The 18938-nt window shown below is 36.3% G+C and overlaps 1 protein-coding gene across 8 annotated transcripts in view; it reads right to left on the bottom strand.

Moving 5' to 3' along the window:
* Positions 1-18938, bottom strand: part of AFG2A (AFG2 AAA ATPase homolog A) — a 379428-nt gene that overhangs the window by 104549 nt on the left and 255941 nt on the right. For 6 of the 8 annotated variants that reach the window (XM_070386484.1, XM_070386483.1, XM_070386487.1 and 3 more), the window contains exon 15: positions 10794-10958. In XM_070386484.1, the coding sequence (XP_070242585.1) occupies positions 10794-10958 (165 nt within the window). Of the gene's footprint in view, positions 1-10034; positions 10116-10793; positions 10959-18938 lie in introns of all 8 variants that reach the window. The other 2 variants (XM_070386485.1, XM_070386486.1) reach the window with 1 other exon arrangement.

Raw genomic sequence — 18938 nt, 5'->3', positions numbered from 1 at the left:
TGGAACTTCTACAATGATGAAATTGGTATATATATTGTATCTTAATTTTTCCTTCTAAACGAACAGGGAAACTTTCCCACAAATATAAAAGCAAAACCCATTTTCCAGATTTTAAGCAAAAAGAGAGCTAGCTGTTATTAAAGACCACCAGAAATAGTATTTGGAGGTTAAAAACAGACAAAACAAAAAACAGATGCAAATCTTAATTCTTTGTACTTTTCTTTCAAGCCTAAGGCAAGGTTAGATTCAGTTTTTAAATTTCTAAAACACAGGAGAGGTTATGTTTAAAAACAATTCAATGACTGTATTGTAACTCTGAACTATTTTACAGTTTTGGTAATATTTTAATAGAATGACACCTTTGAGAACTCAGAATCACTGTCATTTGAGGATGAAGAATAAGAACATCTCTGTGTCACCATCTAACACCAGATGACAAACAGGAGGTATTTTTGTCCTTTGCGTTACATTTCTGAGCCTTACCTAAACACTCAGGTTCAACTCTAAGCTAAAATTGAAAGGGCATAGTAATTTGGTATGTGTATTTCCTAAACAATTATTCCAGTAGAAATGCTAGATGTACCATTTTTTTCTTTTCAATTAATAAAAACATATTAAAAAATTACATTGTACCCAAGGAACCAAATATTACTTTAATATACTGAAATAGGGATATTATGTAGACAGTTTGTAAGGAAATACTTACAAATACTTTTTCGTACTTGAAAGTAAAAAAAAAAAATATATATATGTGTTTAAAAAAGAACAAATAAAAATAGGGATTTCAGATGTTTAAATCTAAATCAGCCAAAATAAATTCTGTACGTAACTATGAATTATAGTTTGAATTTAAAGAACATACCATTATAACTAAAAACATGACATATACATAAAATACTCATGAGTATTCATAAAATCTAAGGCAGTAAAATATGGAAATATTAAACAAATCATAAGTTCTTTATATTAGAGAGCAATGAAATTGATTTTGCTGATTTATACAAATATACAACAAAAATGATTTATTGAGCACCTGCTATATGTACGAGGATAAATACACTTATGTACTTACTGTATGAATCATTTCATCTATTCTGGACAACAGATCTCTCTCATTAACCTATCTGCTAACTATAATGCAGTTTCACATGGTACAAATTGTTCTTTTCTTTAAACAATTTTTTTTTTGTTTATTTGGCTGCACCAGGTCTTCATTACATCAAGTGAGTTCTTTCAGTTGAGGAAAGTGAACACTCAGTTCTGGCATGTGGGATCTACTTCCCTGACCAGGAATTAAACCCAGGCCCCCTGCATTGGGAGTGTGCAGTCTTAGCCACTGGACCACCAGCGAAGTCCCCAAATTGTTCTTAAAAGAAGAAAAAGTCTTCACTTACATTGATGGCATACTTTTCATATATCAGTTCAGTTCAGTTCAGTCGCTCAGTCGTGTCCAACTCTTTGTGACCCCATGAATCGCAGCACACCAGGCCTCCCTGTCCATCACCAACTCCCGGAGTTCACTTAAACTCACGTCCATCGAGTCAGTGATGCCATCCAGCTATCTCATCCTCTGTCGTCCCCTTTTCCTCCTGCCCCCAATCCCTCCCAGCATCAGAGTCTTTTCCAATGAGTCAACCCTTCGCATGAGGTGGCCAAAGTATTGGAGTTTCAGCTTTAGCATCATTCCTTTCAAAGAATACCCAGGACCGATCTCCTTTAGAATGGACTGGTTGGATCTCCTTGCAGTCCAAGGGACTCTCAAGAGTCTTCTCCGACACCACAGTTCAAAAGCATCAATTCTTCGGTGCTCAGCCTTATTCACAGTCCAACTCTCACATCCATACATGACCACTGGAAAAACTATAGCCTTGACCAGATGGACCTTTGTTGGCAAAGTAATGTCTCTGCTTTTGAATATGCTATCTAGGTTGCTCATAACATTCCTTCCAAGGAGTAAGGCTCATAACTTTCCTTCCAAGGAGTAAGCATCTTTTAATTTCATGGCTGCAATCACCATCTGCAGTGATTTTCATATGTAGATCAATTAAATTATTATTAGAAATTAGCCTACTTCTAAAGCTGAAACTCCAATACTTTGGCCACCTGATGCAAAGAGTTGACTCACTGGAAAAGACTCTGATGCTGGGAGGGATTGCAGGCAGGAGGAGAAGGGGACGACAGAGGATGAGATGGCTGGATGGCATCACCGACTCGATGGACGTGAGTTTGAGTGAACTCTGGGAGTTGGTGATGGATAGGGAGGCCTGGCATGCTGAGATTCATGGGGTCACAAAGAGTTGGACACGACTGAGCAACTGAACTGAAATGGACTGAGCCTACTTCACCTCAAATAATCAAAACTGTCCAACTCTACCAGGATCTATACCACAGAATTAAAGCATGCTCTACACATTTAAAAAAAAAATCTTGAGCTCCTTCCAAGTTGGTAAAACCCCCAAATTTATCACTCTTTCGAAGATGAAGAAGCACAGATTCAATGTTTATACAAAAATTCTGGGGGGACCAGCATGGATCAATACAGAGACTGAAAATCTGGAAGAGGAGAAACAACGGAGACTGTTAAAATGCCATTACTATGGGCCGGAGTAATTCTTCATAGATACTTACTTTGCCTGGATACCAGGCTTGAGGACTAGATTATCAGGTAGGTCTTGATGAACTTGTTGCTTTGATAACACCACTTCTTTTTATAAATGGGCTTCAGTACTTTATACTTTCAGTAATAACATGCTCTATTAAGTCTGTTGCCAGCCAGCCTCTCATTCAACATTCATTTCCTTTCTGACTAATGCTTCTTGTAATCTGACAGCAGTTTTAAACAACTGGCAAGGAGTCAGTAATACAGGTATGGCAGCACAAGGTGTTCTGGAGGATAGTTTGCTTTGGTATAAACATCCTATCTAAAATAGCCTTCAGGTAAGCCGAATTTATTGCCAATTTAAGCAGAAGTTCACGTTTGGAAATATAGAGAATGTTACATTTCCATACACTGTACATTTTTAAAACTGTAAGTTAAAATGAACATTATAACTTTGTAGCTTTTACTTACTTTCCTAACAAAGAGTTTAGGGAAAAAGCAGGCTGATGTATATTTTCATTTTATAAGAGTTTTTATTCTAATGCCTCCAGAATCATAGATACTGAACTTGACAAGCTGTCCTTAAGAAAGCAGGAAAACCAAAGGTATCAAGGAAAAAAAAAATCACTGGGCATGGGAATCTCTAAGCAATTAAAACTTTCATTTCCATTCAGTGGAAAATTGTTCAAGTTTGCTAAGGAGATTTTTTTGGTGGGGTGGAGGGGCGGGCACACCACACACCTTGTGGAATCTTCATTCCCAGACCACAGATTGAACCAGGGGCCTTGGCAGTGAAAGCATGGAGTCTTCACCACTGGACTTCCAGGGTTCCCAGGAGAATGTTTATTAAAATCCAAATTCTAGGAACTGTCAGAGTCTTTCAAGGTTCCTATTCTTCTTGTGCCATGGTTAGGGTCTCTAGGCCATAGAAGCAAGCATTTAGAGACAATGACCACAATCCCAAGATTCCAGGTTTCTAGAAGCATTGTAAGGAAAACATAACTGTGTTATACGTCCCTGGAGGTACAATCTCTAAGGAATTCCTTATAGGACTACTCTAATCTATGACAGGTATAGGTACACATTATCAGCACTAGGAAGGATCATGAAGACCATAACTCTACTCTTTTATTAAAATACGAGAAATTGGTTCTAGAGATGATAACTGATTTGGCCAAATTAATACTGTAGTAAGTGGTCAACAAAGGACTGAAGTCTAGGTCTTGGTTTTTACCAAACAGTAAGAGAGAGGGGGTAGAGGACTGGCTTAAAAGTCACAGCCTAATTAATACATGCTTTCAGTATATCTGGTTTTTGCATTGGAAGATTTTATCATGATTCATTTAAACAGGGTAGCTACTGATTGGTCCAAAATTGCGAAAGGAATATGACAAGGCTGTTTATTGCCACCCTGTTTATTTAACTTATACGCAGAGCACATCATGCAAAATGCCAGGCTGGATGAGTTACAAGCTGGAATCAAGATTGCCAGGAGAAATACCAACAACCTTAGATATGCAGATGAAACCACCCTTATGGCAGAAAGTGAAGAGGAACTAAAGAGCCTCTTGATGAGGGTGAAAGAGAAGAGTGAAAAAGCCAGCTTAAAACTCATTAAAAAATTAAGATCACGGCATCCAGTCCCATCACTTCATGGCAAGTAGATGGGGAAACAATGTTTCCATTGTGACAGACTGTCCACTGTCCACAGTGACAGACTTTCTTTTCTTGGGCTCCAAAATCACTGTGGATGGTGACTGCTGCCATGAAACTACAAGACGCTTGCTCCTTGGAAGAAAAGCAATGACAAATCTATAGAGCGTATTTAAAAGCAGAGACATTACTTTGCCTACAAAGGTCCATATAGTCAAAGCTATGGTTTTTCCAGTAGTCATGTATGGATGTGAGAGCTGGACCATAAAGAGGGCAGAGAATCTAAGAATCGATGCTTTTGAATTGAGGTGCTGGAGAACTCTTGAGAGTCCCTTGGACAACAAGGAGATCAAAGCAGTCAATCTTAAAGGAAATCAACCCTGAATATTCATTGGCAGAACTGATGCTGAAACGCCAATACTTTGGCTACCTGATGTGATGTCCAAGGTCCTTCACACTTGTCTGACTCATTTCCCCTGGTTTATTACCTACCATTTCTACTCTCAGACTCTTTTTCTATTCATATTTCAACCTTTAATGGAATGTAGAATACACTATGTACTTTTATGCATTTCTACCTTTCTGTATGCCAGGGACACTCCCCTTTCCAGCCCTCCTATATTGGGGACTCCTTTTCATCGATTAAGACTCAGATCAGCTATCCCCCTCTTTGAATCCTACTTAGTGCAGAGTTACAACTTCTTCTTTTTCCCACAGTATTCTGCACATGACTATATCATATCACATAAACACATTGTATTGGAGAAAGAAACAGCAACCGACTCCAGTATTCTTGCCTGGAAAATCCCGTGGACAGAGGAGTCTGGTGGTTACAGTCCATGGAGTCATAAAGAGTTAGACACAACTCAGCACACACACAAACACATTACATAGAACTTAGTTGTTTATATGTCTTTCCCTCTAAACTGAAGATCTTATTCACAATACCTGGGGAAATACTGTAAGTAAATAAAGAAAAACATAGTTCCTAACTTTAAGTAGCTTATAATTTTTGTGAAGATGACAATAACTGTAAGAAAAGTACATATAAAAAAAGTGTCAAGATGTTTCATACCCACTGTCCACAAGAGTAGGCAAACCTTTATCAAAGATCAGAGATGTCAAAGGGACTATGGAACTTTTTCAAAGATACTTCTGTTGACTCAGAGGCAGGAAGAGCCTTTCAGGACGAGTTCAAGGATCTGATTTCTGGTTCTGGGTCTGTCACATTTGTTTGTTATGGGACTTCAGATAAATCAGTATCAAAAAAAGTTTAAAACTACAAGTGTCACTTTAGTGAATGTTAAAATTGGTATTTTTGTTCATTAGGATTACTTAGAATCAACACACAAATCATCCATCCACCATAGAGTTCACTGATGCAGTGGACACATGGCTGCTGTGCTGGGAGTCCAAGAAGTACAGAACCTAGTTTCTGCCATAGACAATCTTACAGTTTGTCTGGCGGGACATGAGGCGGCTGCCCTTATTAAAATAACCAGAAGGGAAAATATCCTAAGAGCCAAACAAATGAAACAAAAATCAGAGTAAAAGCATTCAAAAGGAGAAGCCATTTTTGGGTGGGTTTGTCATGATGGTTTTATGACAAAGCAGTGATTTCAACAGGCTGTATGAGCAAAGAGTACTTTGAAACTCTGGGGTATAGATACAGAATTTTAGGGTAAACGCACAATAAAGAGTGGAGAGAACAAAGATCTCAAATAAGAGCAGTAGACCAAATGGTCACAACAGCACGATTTCACAGGGCAGTTTCTGATTAGGCAGGACAGGCAGATTGCAGGTGTATCTACAGGAGGTTGCTAAGTCCCGTGGTGCCTGCTGCACTTAGAGATGTGAACACTGCTGCTAATCACTCTCCACCAGCACTGCACAGGGAGCCAAAACGTGTCCTGTCCTGCCTGAGGATCTTGAGTCCTGTCTCAGATGTGTTGCTAGGCTGGTCATATAAAGAGTCAATCTATGCCAGGTTCCAGTACATTGATCATGATTTTTAGATTAGGGAAAATAGTCACAGGAGGATTCATGGAGGAAAAGTACAGATATCCTACATGATTATAATTGCTCCTTCTGTTTTCACTGGGTAGGAGAAAAGAGAAAGTATGTTATAAGAATAATAGTCAGCAAGACAATAAAGTAGGCAGGAGGAGAAGGGAACAACAGAAGTCGAGATGGTTGGATGCCATCATCGACATGATAGACATGAATTTGAGGAGGCTCGAGGAGTTGGTGATGGACAGGGAAGCCTTGTGTGCTGCAGTCCATGGGGTCACAAAGAGTTGGACACGACTGAGTGACTGAACAACAACTTTATTAGCTATAATAGCTCAAGCACAGTGCATAGAACCCTTTTTGAATTAATGGGGCACACTGAAAGGTGATTTTTTTAATGTCAAGCTGACATGAAGATTTTGAGCTTTTATTAGACTCAGAAGGGCCCAGACTTAGACTCAAAACAGAATTCAGGGCAAGACACATCGCTTTAGTAAAACAAAGATAAGACTAAATTTACATGAAGTTAAAGCTTTTTAAAAAATTAATGTGAAATGAATTTAACTCTAACAAATTGCTAGAGCTAGATTCATAAGATAGTCATCTTATGAATGGGTCACTATATTAAGTAGATTTCTACAGTTGGAGAAAAGTGTAAGAGGCAAACTCAATTATTATTTATTAACAGCTTTCAGATAAATTATCTGGTTATTGAGACCATGCAAAACTGTTTTATGGCAGCATCATTCAATACTGCAGTGGTAAATATAAACACTGAACTGATATGAGGAGGATAAAATGAAGGCAAATAACATTTATGAAGCACTCATTATGTGTCAGGCCTTGTTGCTTTTACATTTATTATCTCACTCAACCCTCAAAACAGTTTGTCATGCAGGCATTTCACAGATGAAGAAACTAAGATTCAAAGAAGTTAAATATTAAATAACTTGTCTGAAGCAACTCTGAAGAAATGAGCTACAATTCAACTGTATTATTAAAATTGTTTTTTCTCCTACTTAATTGCCTCTCTTGAAAGCTGAATTCTCAAATCTTGATATGTGAAATAAATGCTATGATTGCCTATATTACTCATAAATGTATAGCTGATACCTGGCTCTTAGATGTTTTGTCAATTTAACGAGATAATCACTAAAACGAGGATAACATCCAAATGCAAATAGTTAATATAAATTTTACTGACATTAATTGTCAGCCTGTTTCAGCAAATTCTTATACCGAGGAAATTATGTATCTTATTCATCACCTCTGTCTTCAAGCACATGGCACACGAGTAATGGGCCCAGTTATGGCTTAATATACATATATTTATGATTGCTGATTTCCTGCCAGTGGTAAAAGTTTTCCAAAAGGAACTAGGATAATTTGACATAGCAGAAATACATGAAGTGGAATCTGCTACAAATAACTTAAAAAACAAAAATCAAAGCAAAAGAAAACAATAGCCATAACCAAAAAAGATTTCTTATTTCCTCCTGAGCTGAATTCCCATCTGCTTTTAAATGGCAACATGTTTTTCCATTAAGTGGAAGCTACAGCCAAGAAATCAAAGACAATGAGGCTCTGGCCACCGGGGAATAGCGGGCTGCAGGGGTGGCTGATGGACGCTGCCTGCTTCAGCCTCTCTGCAGAAGATACTCCCTAGGGACCACCTTCTCCTTTCAGTGGGTGACAAACTTCCCCTTGGGACTCTCCTTAGGATTAAAAAATATATTCTAATTCCCTGTAGACCCTTTCCAAGGAGGAAAAATAAAGTAACTCAGTATAAGGAGCTATTTCAATCTCTGGGTGTCTGTAAGCTTCCATGAAACAAAAGCACCAGGTGACAAAAATTTCTTTTGAAAAAGTAACCCCTCTTATCCCAGTTGCTTAATAAGTGCCGATATCATCTGCATCCCAATTATCCTCTACAACTTTTTAATTAAAAAGATAAATAAAATACTCACCACAGTTAAAGTAAACATTTTCTGTTTCCAAAAAAACAGAGTGCCAGTAATTTCCTCATTTCTGGCTCACCCAGACAAATTTTTGTTAAATAGTTGATATTGTACAGCCAAATAAAATTAATTTTATATAATACTGAATACTATATATATATACTATATATAATACTATATATAATACTGAATACTGAATATACTACTTTACTGAGAAGACAATAATTAACTGAGTCGGCAGTTTCATTTTTATACCAAAAGCGGCCACAGAGACACTTCAACCCTGAAAAAGAGGTTGTGCCCATAGCTGGACACATTGCTATAAGAAGTTTCCTATATGACAAATGAGGAGGGAAAGTCTTGTTTTTCCTAAATATAATTTTTTCAGTTTATTAAGTCTTTGTTAAGTATATTCTATGTAGTAGGCTTTGTGCTGGCCTTGCTGGGGGAAGAAATAAATTAGTGACATCAGTGATAAAGCAGTGAGTCTGTAGGAGTCACATGACTGAAGTGAAAACTTTGACTTTGTTTTTACTATTTAAAAACCCATCAAAACTAATTTTGGCTTTCAAACATTGTCTTGCCATTTTCATTCTGATACAGAGAAGAAAAAAAGATGAGATCTTATATTTTATGTGAAGCTAAGTTTAATCTATCTTAAATTTCCTATTGATCAATTTTAAGACTTTAAAAAAGTTAGTATTTCTTTTCAAAGAATAGGGCACCTGTGTGAATTACCTAAATATTGAGACTAAACCCTCCTCTCAAAACAAAAACTGTGTAACTAATCTGTCTTGTCCAAATTGAAAATGCAGAACTACAAAGATATATATCTGGAATAAGTGTCTATAAAATTGTAGTCATACACTAATTATAATTAGGACCACAGTGGAATACCCTTCCCTCATCCAAGCATTATGGGACACAAAAATGTAAAGCGAGGGACAGAAATGTCTGCTACTTTCTCTATGACTATTTTTAGAAGATCTGATATAAAAATTAATCAGAAATGAATGTGCTTATATTTTAGGCTGAATAAGGCATGTACTACATAAGAATTAGCAAGCTGGTACAATAATTCCTGGCACCAAATGAGTTTTTACTTCTCAGCCAGACAGAACCTCACTGGCTTTGATTTTTGTTTTGCACTTCTGTGTTACTATCATGAATTACTTCAAAGTGAGAAAGGCATATTTATACTTTGCTAACTGCTCTTCCACTTCACTTAAGTGAAAGATTTATGGTTTCTTCTCCTGGCTGTTTCCTGTAAACTGACGTACCATATACAGGATGCCAGCCTTTGCTCTTACATCAAAAACGAAATTTTAGAAATGCTACAGCAGTCGGCTAGCAGTAACTATATGTTCATTTTAACTTAATGGATGGTCATGCCAAAGAGATGCTCATAAAGATTATTGTTTTAGACAAGACTTTAAACGTAAAGGCACTTTAACTGCGTCTCAAGCTTTCTACAAGAATTTTCCACCCCAGTGAATTTAAACATTTAAAGGGGGAAAAGCAAATATACATAGTTCACAGTTGCAGAAACAATTAGTAGATCTGAGATTTTTTTTTGGTTGTTGCTATTAGCTATGACTGCATGATATACTAAATCCAATTCCACATGTAAATTTATCTACAAGACTTTGATTATCATATGGTTTATTATGTATTAGTCTCTTTGGTTTTTATAGAAGACAGATAAAAATAACAGCAAGTAAAACAGAAAGTGGAGTCCCAGTCTGCTGGATAATTCAGAATGAAAAGAATCTGCAACTTCGTATTTATGAGAGTATTAATTTTCTAGTACAAACCTGTATCAGTGGTATTCAGAAGAGATTTCTGTGTTGAACACATGTAGAAAAGTTGCACAAGTATTTTAGTGGAATTTTATTCTGTAAACAAAAACAGCCTAAGTAAAGAGCTGCTAGGGAGAGAAAATATCTCTTACTTAATATGCCATACTTAAAATTTTCATATTTTCACAGAGGTGTTGCTGTTCTTGTTTAAACTGTATTTTTACTATTAAGAGCAGGCTGGCTGTCCCTTTTATGGTTTTTATCACAGAATCTTTGTAGATTGAGATAATTTTCCAAAAGCTTAAAAGATAAGAAAATCAAGTCTTTTGTATTTCAGAGTATGTTCATGATATCTTAATCTCATTTTTATGATCTTTATGAGAACACAGTAGGGAAAGTTGTGCACTATTTCCATTTGCTAGGTAAAGGAATCAAAGTTCAGAAAAGTGTGTAACTGGTTGGAAGTTGCTGTATCAAGAAGCCCCCAAAGAATCTTCTACTTCTAGTCCAGTGATCTCTCCACTATATTATGCAAACTCTCTGAAGACCACATTTTGAGATATAAGATAAGCCAGGTAAAAGCAAACAAAATACTGTAGGCTAGGTAAAATGTAATTTAATTTTAGTGACTATCTGTCATGTAGTGTATTTCCTGTTTTAAGATTTCTTAATATGGAGTTATTTAAAACAGCTGGCATCAAGCAACGTTCTTTGCTAATGACCCCAAACCACTGCTTTCCTTTCACCAAGGTATTTGGAAGGTAATTGTCTTACCTCTGCTCCTGAATACGTATCTGTTTGGAGGATGAGTTCATTCAGATCAACCTCGTTATTGATTGGCATAGAGTGAAACTGCAGGTTAAGTATTTCCCTTCTTGTTGCTGCATCTGGTAAAGGCACATAGATGATTCTATCAATTCTTCCAGGCCGCATCAAAGCCTATATAAAGAAGAGGGGGCAACACAGATTAACCAAGCTCAGAACTGACATTCCTCATGAAAGGTACACAAGGAAAGAGGATGCCCAGAATCTTATGAATAACTCACTATTACCATAATTAGTAACTAAAACAAGTACCAGTGATTCTATATCTACATCAAAGACTCAAACAAATAGCAATGTCAGAGTACTTTTGAAAACAGAAAAGCAGTACTTCTGAATGGCTTTTTGCTCCCTTGCAACTAACTGTCAGGTCGGTAAAAGATGATTCTTCTCTTTTAAGGAAATGTGTATATGACTTGCATTCATCATATCAAAAGATTTGTGTTTGGATAACTTCCTGCAGTAATTCTTAAAATATGGGTTAAGCTATTTCAGAGGTCTCAAAATAACAGCTCAGATCAAAGAATACTTCTAAGAGCTGATGGCAGTCAAAAAACTTCCCAAATATTTTATTGAAGGCTAATGCCTGAATTATCTTAGAAACAATGAAGTCATCTATTCAGAAAAAAAAATATTGAGCATGTACTATATATCAGACTTTGTTCTTGATTCTAGGAAATAGCATGAATAAGATAGGTATGTGCAAAACCAATTATAGTGACAGTTATTCATGTCTGTGAATATACTAATAACCTTTGAATTGTGTATTTTAAGTGAATGAATTTTATGGTATGTGAATTATATCTTAATAAAACTATTAAAAGAAATAAGGGTCTAAAGTGTGTCTGTTGACAGGATGCAGTAGCTTTTAGTGGGGGACAGTCAGAGAAAGCCTCTTTGAAAAAATAAATTTTGCTGATACTCCTGGAAGTCACCCATACAGAAATCTGGGGAAAGAGAACTCAAGGAAAAGGAAACATCAAGTGTAAAGGCACAGATGACCGGTAGGTTCCAGAGAAATAAAAAACCCCACTGTGGTAGAAATCTTGAATAAAGTGAAAAGATGTAGGAAAATGTGGTTAGAGGGACAGTCACAGGTAGATTCTAAGGCCTTAAGCAACATGGTGAAGAGTGTGGATTGTATTCTATTTGCAATGAGAAGCCATTGGAAGGCTTTAAGCAGGAAGGTGAAATGATAAGATTTATATGAAAAGATCATTCTTATGGGACAAAAAAGGTCTAACATATACATAATAAAAATCCAAGAAAAGATGGGGTAGAAAAAATTATTTGAAGAAAAAGCTGAAAATTCCTCCCAGTTGGTAAACAAACATGAATTGACACGATCAAGAAGCTCAATGAATTTCAAACAAAGTAACTACAAAGAAAACCATACACAAACATATTACTGTCAAACTGCTGAAAATTAAAGATGCCAGAGTGAACACAGGGAACAATGATTTGAATCACCAATGACTCTCAATCAAAATGATGTGGAAACCAGTAGAACAACATCTTTAAAATGCTGAAAGAATGAAAATGTCATTCAAGAATTCTATTCCCAGTGAAAGTACCCTTCAATAACGAAGGAAAAATAAAGTCACTTTCAGTAACAGAAAACCAAGGAATATCTACTAGTAGACCCTTCCACTGGAAGAAAACCAGTAGATCTACACTATAGAAAATGCTGAAGGAAGTTCTTAAGGTTGGGTAAATGACATGAGATGAAAAACTGAATCTTCAGAAAGAAAGAAAGTGGACTGGAAATGAAATACCACAAACATGTAGACTCCTTAGATATGCCAAAAATTACTCTTGTTACTGGCATAATGAGAAATAGTACTCCTTGAATATATAAGAGATACTTACTTATAATGCAAAACAGTGTATTTTTAATGTGTATTTATGAATATGAAGTATCTAGAAAAAAGATGTGATAGGAATACAGAAAGTATGGAAGACAAGAACTCAGACATGAATCTCTTTTAATTACAAAATCTAAAACAACAACAATAACAACAAAAAACAAAATCTTAAACACTCAGCTGTGACCACACATAAAACACGACAGAAAACACAAACATTGAAACTTCATATAGTTGCTCTGTGGGACTTAGTTCTTAGGGAACTGGCATAAAAAATGATGATATCCTGTGAGTAATAAATTATCCTTTGTCTCTGACTCAGGAGTCTCATGTCTTGCGCCAGACTCTATGGAATTATGGCAGGCTAACTTGTTAGCTTTCAAATAGGGTAAAGTCTGAGAACCTTCGCATTTCTTAATATGTATGTTCCTAATAATGAAGCCTCAACATATATACAGCAAAAATTGACAGGATTAAAAAGATAATAAATACAAATTCACAACATAAATAGGAGATTTTAACTCTCTTCTTTTAGTAATTAATAGAACTAGAAAACAAATCAGTAAGACAGAGAGGATCTAACAAGCCATCAATTACTCAGACCTAACTGAAATTTATATATAGGCCATCATGTCCAATAACTGCAGAACACGTATTTTTTTCAAGTACACTGAGTATATTCACCAAGACAGCCCATATGATAAGCAGTAAAACAAAACTCAACAAATTCAAATAGAGTAGAGCTCTGAATACAAGAAGATAAGTTAGTCATGAATAAAAATAAGACAGAGGAAAATCCCAAGCACATCAGAAATTAAACAGCATACTTTTAAATAAGACATTAATCAAAGAAGAAATCACAAAGGAAATTAGAAAATGTTTCAAGTTGAATGATAATGAAAATTTAACAAATGAAGATGTGTGAAATATACTTAAAGCAGTTAAGTGAAGTGAAGTGAAGTCGCTCAGTCATGTCTGACTCTTTGCAACCCCATGGACTATAGCCTATCAAGCTCCTCCGTCCATGGGATTTTCCAGGCAAGAGTACTGGAGTGGACTGCCATTTCCAGTGCTTAGAGGCAAATTTATAACTTTAAATGCTTATAAGAATAAAGAAGTCTAAAATCAATGACCTAAATTTAAAGAGTAAGTACAAGGAAGGAAAAATGAGAGCAGATATCAATGAAATGGGAAACAAGCAAGAGAGAAAAATCAAAGGTTAAGAGTGGCTTTCCACAAAGATTTTTAAAATTGATTAAATTCTAGCTAGACTGAACAAGGATAAAAGAGAGAACAAATTAGAAATGAAAAAAAAAAAGGTTTATCACCAAAGATAATAAAAGGATAATCGATTATTATTAACAACTTTGACAATAAAAATAAACAAATTTATTGAGAAATTCAAGATGAAAATGGACAGGGAATGAAACATAAAATCAGAATAGCTCTACATTTATTTTTTTAAATGGAATTGAACTCATCAAGTTGAATTCATTATAACTGACCTTCCCATTAAGAAAAATCCAAAACCAGATGGCTTCCTTTCTGAATTTTATTTCTGAACCAGAGAAGAAATAACACCAAAATTATAAGAAAGAAGACCACAATCACTTTAGGATACAGAGAAGGGAACACTTCTCAACTTGTTTTAAAAGCCAGTATAATACTAACTCCAAAATTCGAGAAAGACATCACAAAAATTGAAAATTACAGACTGACGACATAAACACAGACCTAAAAATTCTTTAATCACATTGACAAATAGAATCTAACAATATATAAAATGGATAAATCATAGTAACCAAGTAAGAATCATCCCAGGAATGCAAAGTTAGTTTAACTCAAAATCCATCGAGTATAATTCAGCATAGTAACAGAATAAAGGAGAAAAACCATATAATCACTTCAGTATTAGCAGAAAAACTAAAGACAAAATTTAAGATCTATTCATGATAAGAAAGTTCTCAGCAAACTAGGAATATAAGGGAACTTCTTCAATATAATATATGGTACTATAAAAACCTACAGGTCACATCATATTTAATGTCAAAATATTCAATGTTTTCTACCTAAGATAAAGAACAAGGTAAAAACTCATCACTTCTACCTAACATTATAACAGAAGTACTATAAGGCAAAACCAGAGTGGAGAGAGTATAGGGGAAGGAGGTATAGAACTTGGAAGAGTAAAAAGTAAAAAACTATCCTCCTTTACGGAGGATATATAATAGTTTATGTAAACTCCTAGTTCAGTTCAGTACAGTTCAGTCGCTCAGTCGTGTCCGATTCTCTGAGATCACATGAATCGCAGCATGCCAGGCCTCCCTGCCCATCACCAACTCCCGGAGTTCACCCAGACTCACGTCCATTGAGTCAGTGATGCCATCCAGCCATCTCATCCTCTGTCGTCCCCTTCTCCTCCTGCCCCCAATCCCTCCCAGCATCAGAGTCTTTTCCAATGAGTCAACTCTTTGCATGAGGTGGCCAAAGTACTGGAGATTCAGCTTTAGCATCATTCCTTCCAAAGAAATCCCAGGGCTGATCTCCTTCAGAATGGACTGGTTGGATCTCCTTGCAGTCCAAGGGACTCTCAAGAGTCTTCTCCAATACCACAGTTCAAAAGCATCAATTCTTCGGCGCTCAGCCTTCTTCACAGTCCAATTCTCACATCCATACATGACCACTGAGAAAACCATTGCTTTGACTAGACGGACCTTTGTTGGCAAAGTAATGTCTACCCTTTTGAATAGGCTATCTAGGTTGGTCATAACTTTCCTTCCAAGGAGTAAGCGTTTTTTAATTTCACGGCTATAGTCACCATCTGCAGTGATTTTGGAGCCCCCCCAAAATAAAGTCTGACACTGTTTCCACTGTTTCCCCATCTATTTCCTATGACATGATGGGACCAGATGCCATGATCTTCGTTTTCTGAATGTTGAGCTTTAAGCCAACTTTTTCATTCTCCGCTTTCACTTTCATCAAGAGGCTTTTGAGTTCCTCTTCACTTTCTGCCATAAGGGTGGTGTCATCTGCATATCTGAGGTTATTGATATTTCTCCTGGCAATCTTGATTCCAGCTTGTGCTTCTTCCAGTCCAGCGTTTCTCATGATGTACTCTGCATAGAAGTTAAATAAGCAGGGTGACAATATACAGCCTTGATGTACTCCTTTTCCTATTTGGAACCAGTCTGTTGTTCCATGTCCAGTTCTAACTGTTGCTTCCTGACCTGCATACAGATTTCTCAAAAGACAGATCAGGTGGTCTGGTGTTCCCATCTCTTTCAGAATTTTCAACAGTCTATTGTGATCCACACAGCCAAAGGCTTTGGCATAATCAATAAAGCAGAAATAGATGCTTTTCTGGAACTCTCTTGTTTTTTCCATGATCCAGTGGATGTTGGCAATTTGATCTCTGGTTCCTCTGCCTTTTCTAAAACCAGCTTGAACATCAGGAAGTTCACGGTTCACATATTGCTGAAGCCTGGCTTGGAGAATTTTGAGCATTACTTTACTAGCGTGTGAGATGAGTGCAATTGTGCGGTAGTTTGAACATTCTTTGGCATTGCCTTTCTTTGGGATTGGAATGAAAACTGACCTTTTCCAGTCCTGTGGCCACTGCTGAGTTTTCCAAATTTGCTGGCATATTGAGTGCAGCACTTTCACAGCATCATCTTTCAGGATTTGGAATAGCTCCACTGGAATTCGATCACCTCCACTAGCTTTGTTCATAGTGATGCTTTCTAAGGCCCACTTGACTTCACATTCCAGGATGTCTGGCTCTAGGTCAGTGATCACACCCTCATGATTATCTGGGTCGTGAAGATCTTTTTTGTACAGTTCTTCTGTGTATTCTTGCCATCTCTTCTTAATATCTTCTGCTTCTGTTACGTCCATACCATTTCTGTCCTTTATCGAGCCCATCTTTGCATGAAATGTTCCCTTGGTATCTCTGATTTTCTTGAAGAGATCCCTAGTCTTTCCCATTCTGTTGTTTTCCTCTATTTCTTTGCATTGATCACTGAAGAAGGCTTTCTTATCTCTTCTTGCTATTCTTTGGAACTCTGCATTCAGATGCTTAAATCTTTCCTTTTTTCCTTTGCTTTTCGCTTCTCTTCTTTTCACAGCTATTTGGAAGGCCTCCCCAGACAGCCATTTTGCTTTTTTGCATTTCTTTTCCACGGGGATGGTCTTGATCCCTGTCTCCTGTACAATGTCACGAACCTCATTCCATAGTTCATCAGGCACTCTATCTATCAGATCTAGGCCCTTAAATCTATTTCTCACTTCCACTGTATAATCATAAGGGGTTTGATTTAGGTCATACCTGTATGGTCTAGTGGTTTTCCCTACTTTCTTCAATTTAAGTCTGAATTTGGCAATAAGGAGTTCATGATCTGAGCCACAGTCAGCTCCCGGTCTTGTTTTTGCTGACTGTATAGAGCTTCTCCATCTTTGGCTGCAAAGAATATAATCAATATGATTTTGGTGTTGACCATCTGGTGATGTCCATGTGTAGAGTCTTCTCTTGTGTTGTTGGAAGAGGGTGTTTGCTATGACCACTGCATTTTCTTGGCAAAACTTTATTAGTCTTTGCCCTGCTTCATTCCGTATTCCAATGCCAAATTTGCCTGTTACTCCAGGTGTTTCTTGACTTCCTACTTTTGCATTCTAGTCCCCTATAATGAAAAGGACATCTTTTTTGGGTGTTTGTTCTAAAAGGTCTTGAAGGTCTTCATAGAACCGTTCAACTTCAGCTTCTTCAGCGTTACTGGTTGGGGCATAGACTTGGATTACTGTGATATTGAATGGTTTGCCTTGGAAATGAACAGAGATCATTCTGTCGTTTTTGAGATTGCATCCAAGTACTGCATTTCGGACTCTTTTGTTGACCATGATGGCTACTCCATTTCTTCTGAGGGATTCCTGCCCGCAATAGTAGATATAATGGTCATCTGAGTTAAATTCACCCATTCCAGTCCATTTTAGTTTGCTGATTCCTAGAACGTCTAAGCAGTCTACAAAACAACTAATAGCAAGATTAGAGGATACAAGTTTAAAACTAGAAAAGATGTATTAGGCAGCAAACTAGAAAATACAGTTAAAAAAATCCACCTAATGGAAACATATAAAAACATAAAGGAGGACTAAAAGTAACAAGAGAATGCTTCCCTGAAAATTACAGAGCACTGTTGAGAGAAATTAAAGATGACCAATTTAAACAGAGACTCAAAACTATTAAGATATTCTTTTTTTCCAAATTTATATACAGACTCAGTGCAATTCCAATAAAAATTACACAGACTTTAAAAAACCTGACAAACTGATTATAAAATTTATATAGAAATGCAAATAACTGAGAATAGTAAAAGCTAAAACTTAAAAAAAGAACAAAGTTGAAGGATTTATCTAACTTGAAAACTTATAATGCTAATAAAGAAACAAGGTAGTGTGATGAGGTCTATACGACAGACATAGCAGATCAATAGAACAGGATATGGAGTCCATATTGATTTTTATTTTTAATGCATTCATGGAGGAAAGCAATTTAAGACATGATGCTCAATGACTAGATACCCACATTTTTTAAAATAAACATTGATCTCTTAACTCACTCCAAACTCAGAAATTAACTTGAGATGAATCATGAATCTCAATTTAAGAGCTAAAACTACTACAAGTATTAAAAAATTGATAAACTGGTCTTTATAAAAATAAACCCTTCTCTTCTAAAGATACCTTTAAGAAAATAAAAGACAAGCCACAGACTGGGATAAAATATTTACAATAGGCATATCTAATGAATAACTTATATTCAATTATAAAAATAAACCTTAAAATTCAATGATAAGAAAATAAACAACCCAATAGAAAGTAGGCAAGAAATCTAAACAGATTCAGATATAAGAAGCTATAGGACTGGCAAGCAAGCAAATGTTGAATAAAAAGCTGCACAGAATCATGGTTCATCAGATCACTGCAAATTTAAGCCACAATGAGATATCATTACTTTCTCATAAGAATGACTAAAACTAAAGAAACTGACAATACCAAAGATTGAATAAGGATACAGAAAAATTAGAAACTGTAGGCTCTTAATGGAAACATAAAATAGCACAACTACTTTGGAAAAGTGGCGGTTTAGAAAGTTCCCCACCAGAACAATACAGCTGCTCTACTGCCAGGTGTTCATCCAAGAGGAGCAAAAGCAGAGAGTCATGCGGAATTGCACATA

Source organism: Bos mutus, chromosome 17 (genome assembly GCF_027580195.1).
Source record: "Bos mutus isolate GX-2022 chromosome 17, NWIPB_WYAK_1.1, whole genome shotgun sequence".
Lineage (NCBI taxonomy): Eukaryota > Metazoa > Chordata > Mammalia > Artiodactyla > Bovidae > Bos > Bos mutus.
This window is presented reverse-complemented; position numbering and strand designations above follow the sequence as displayed.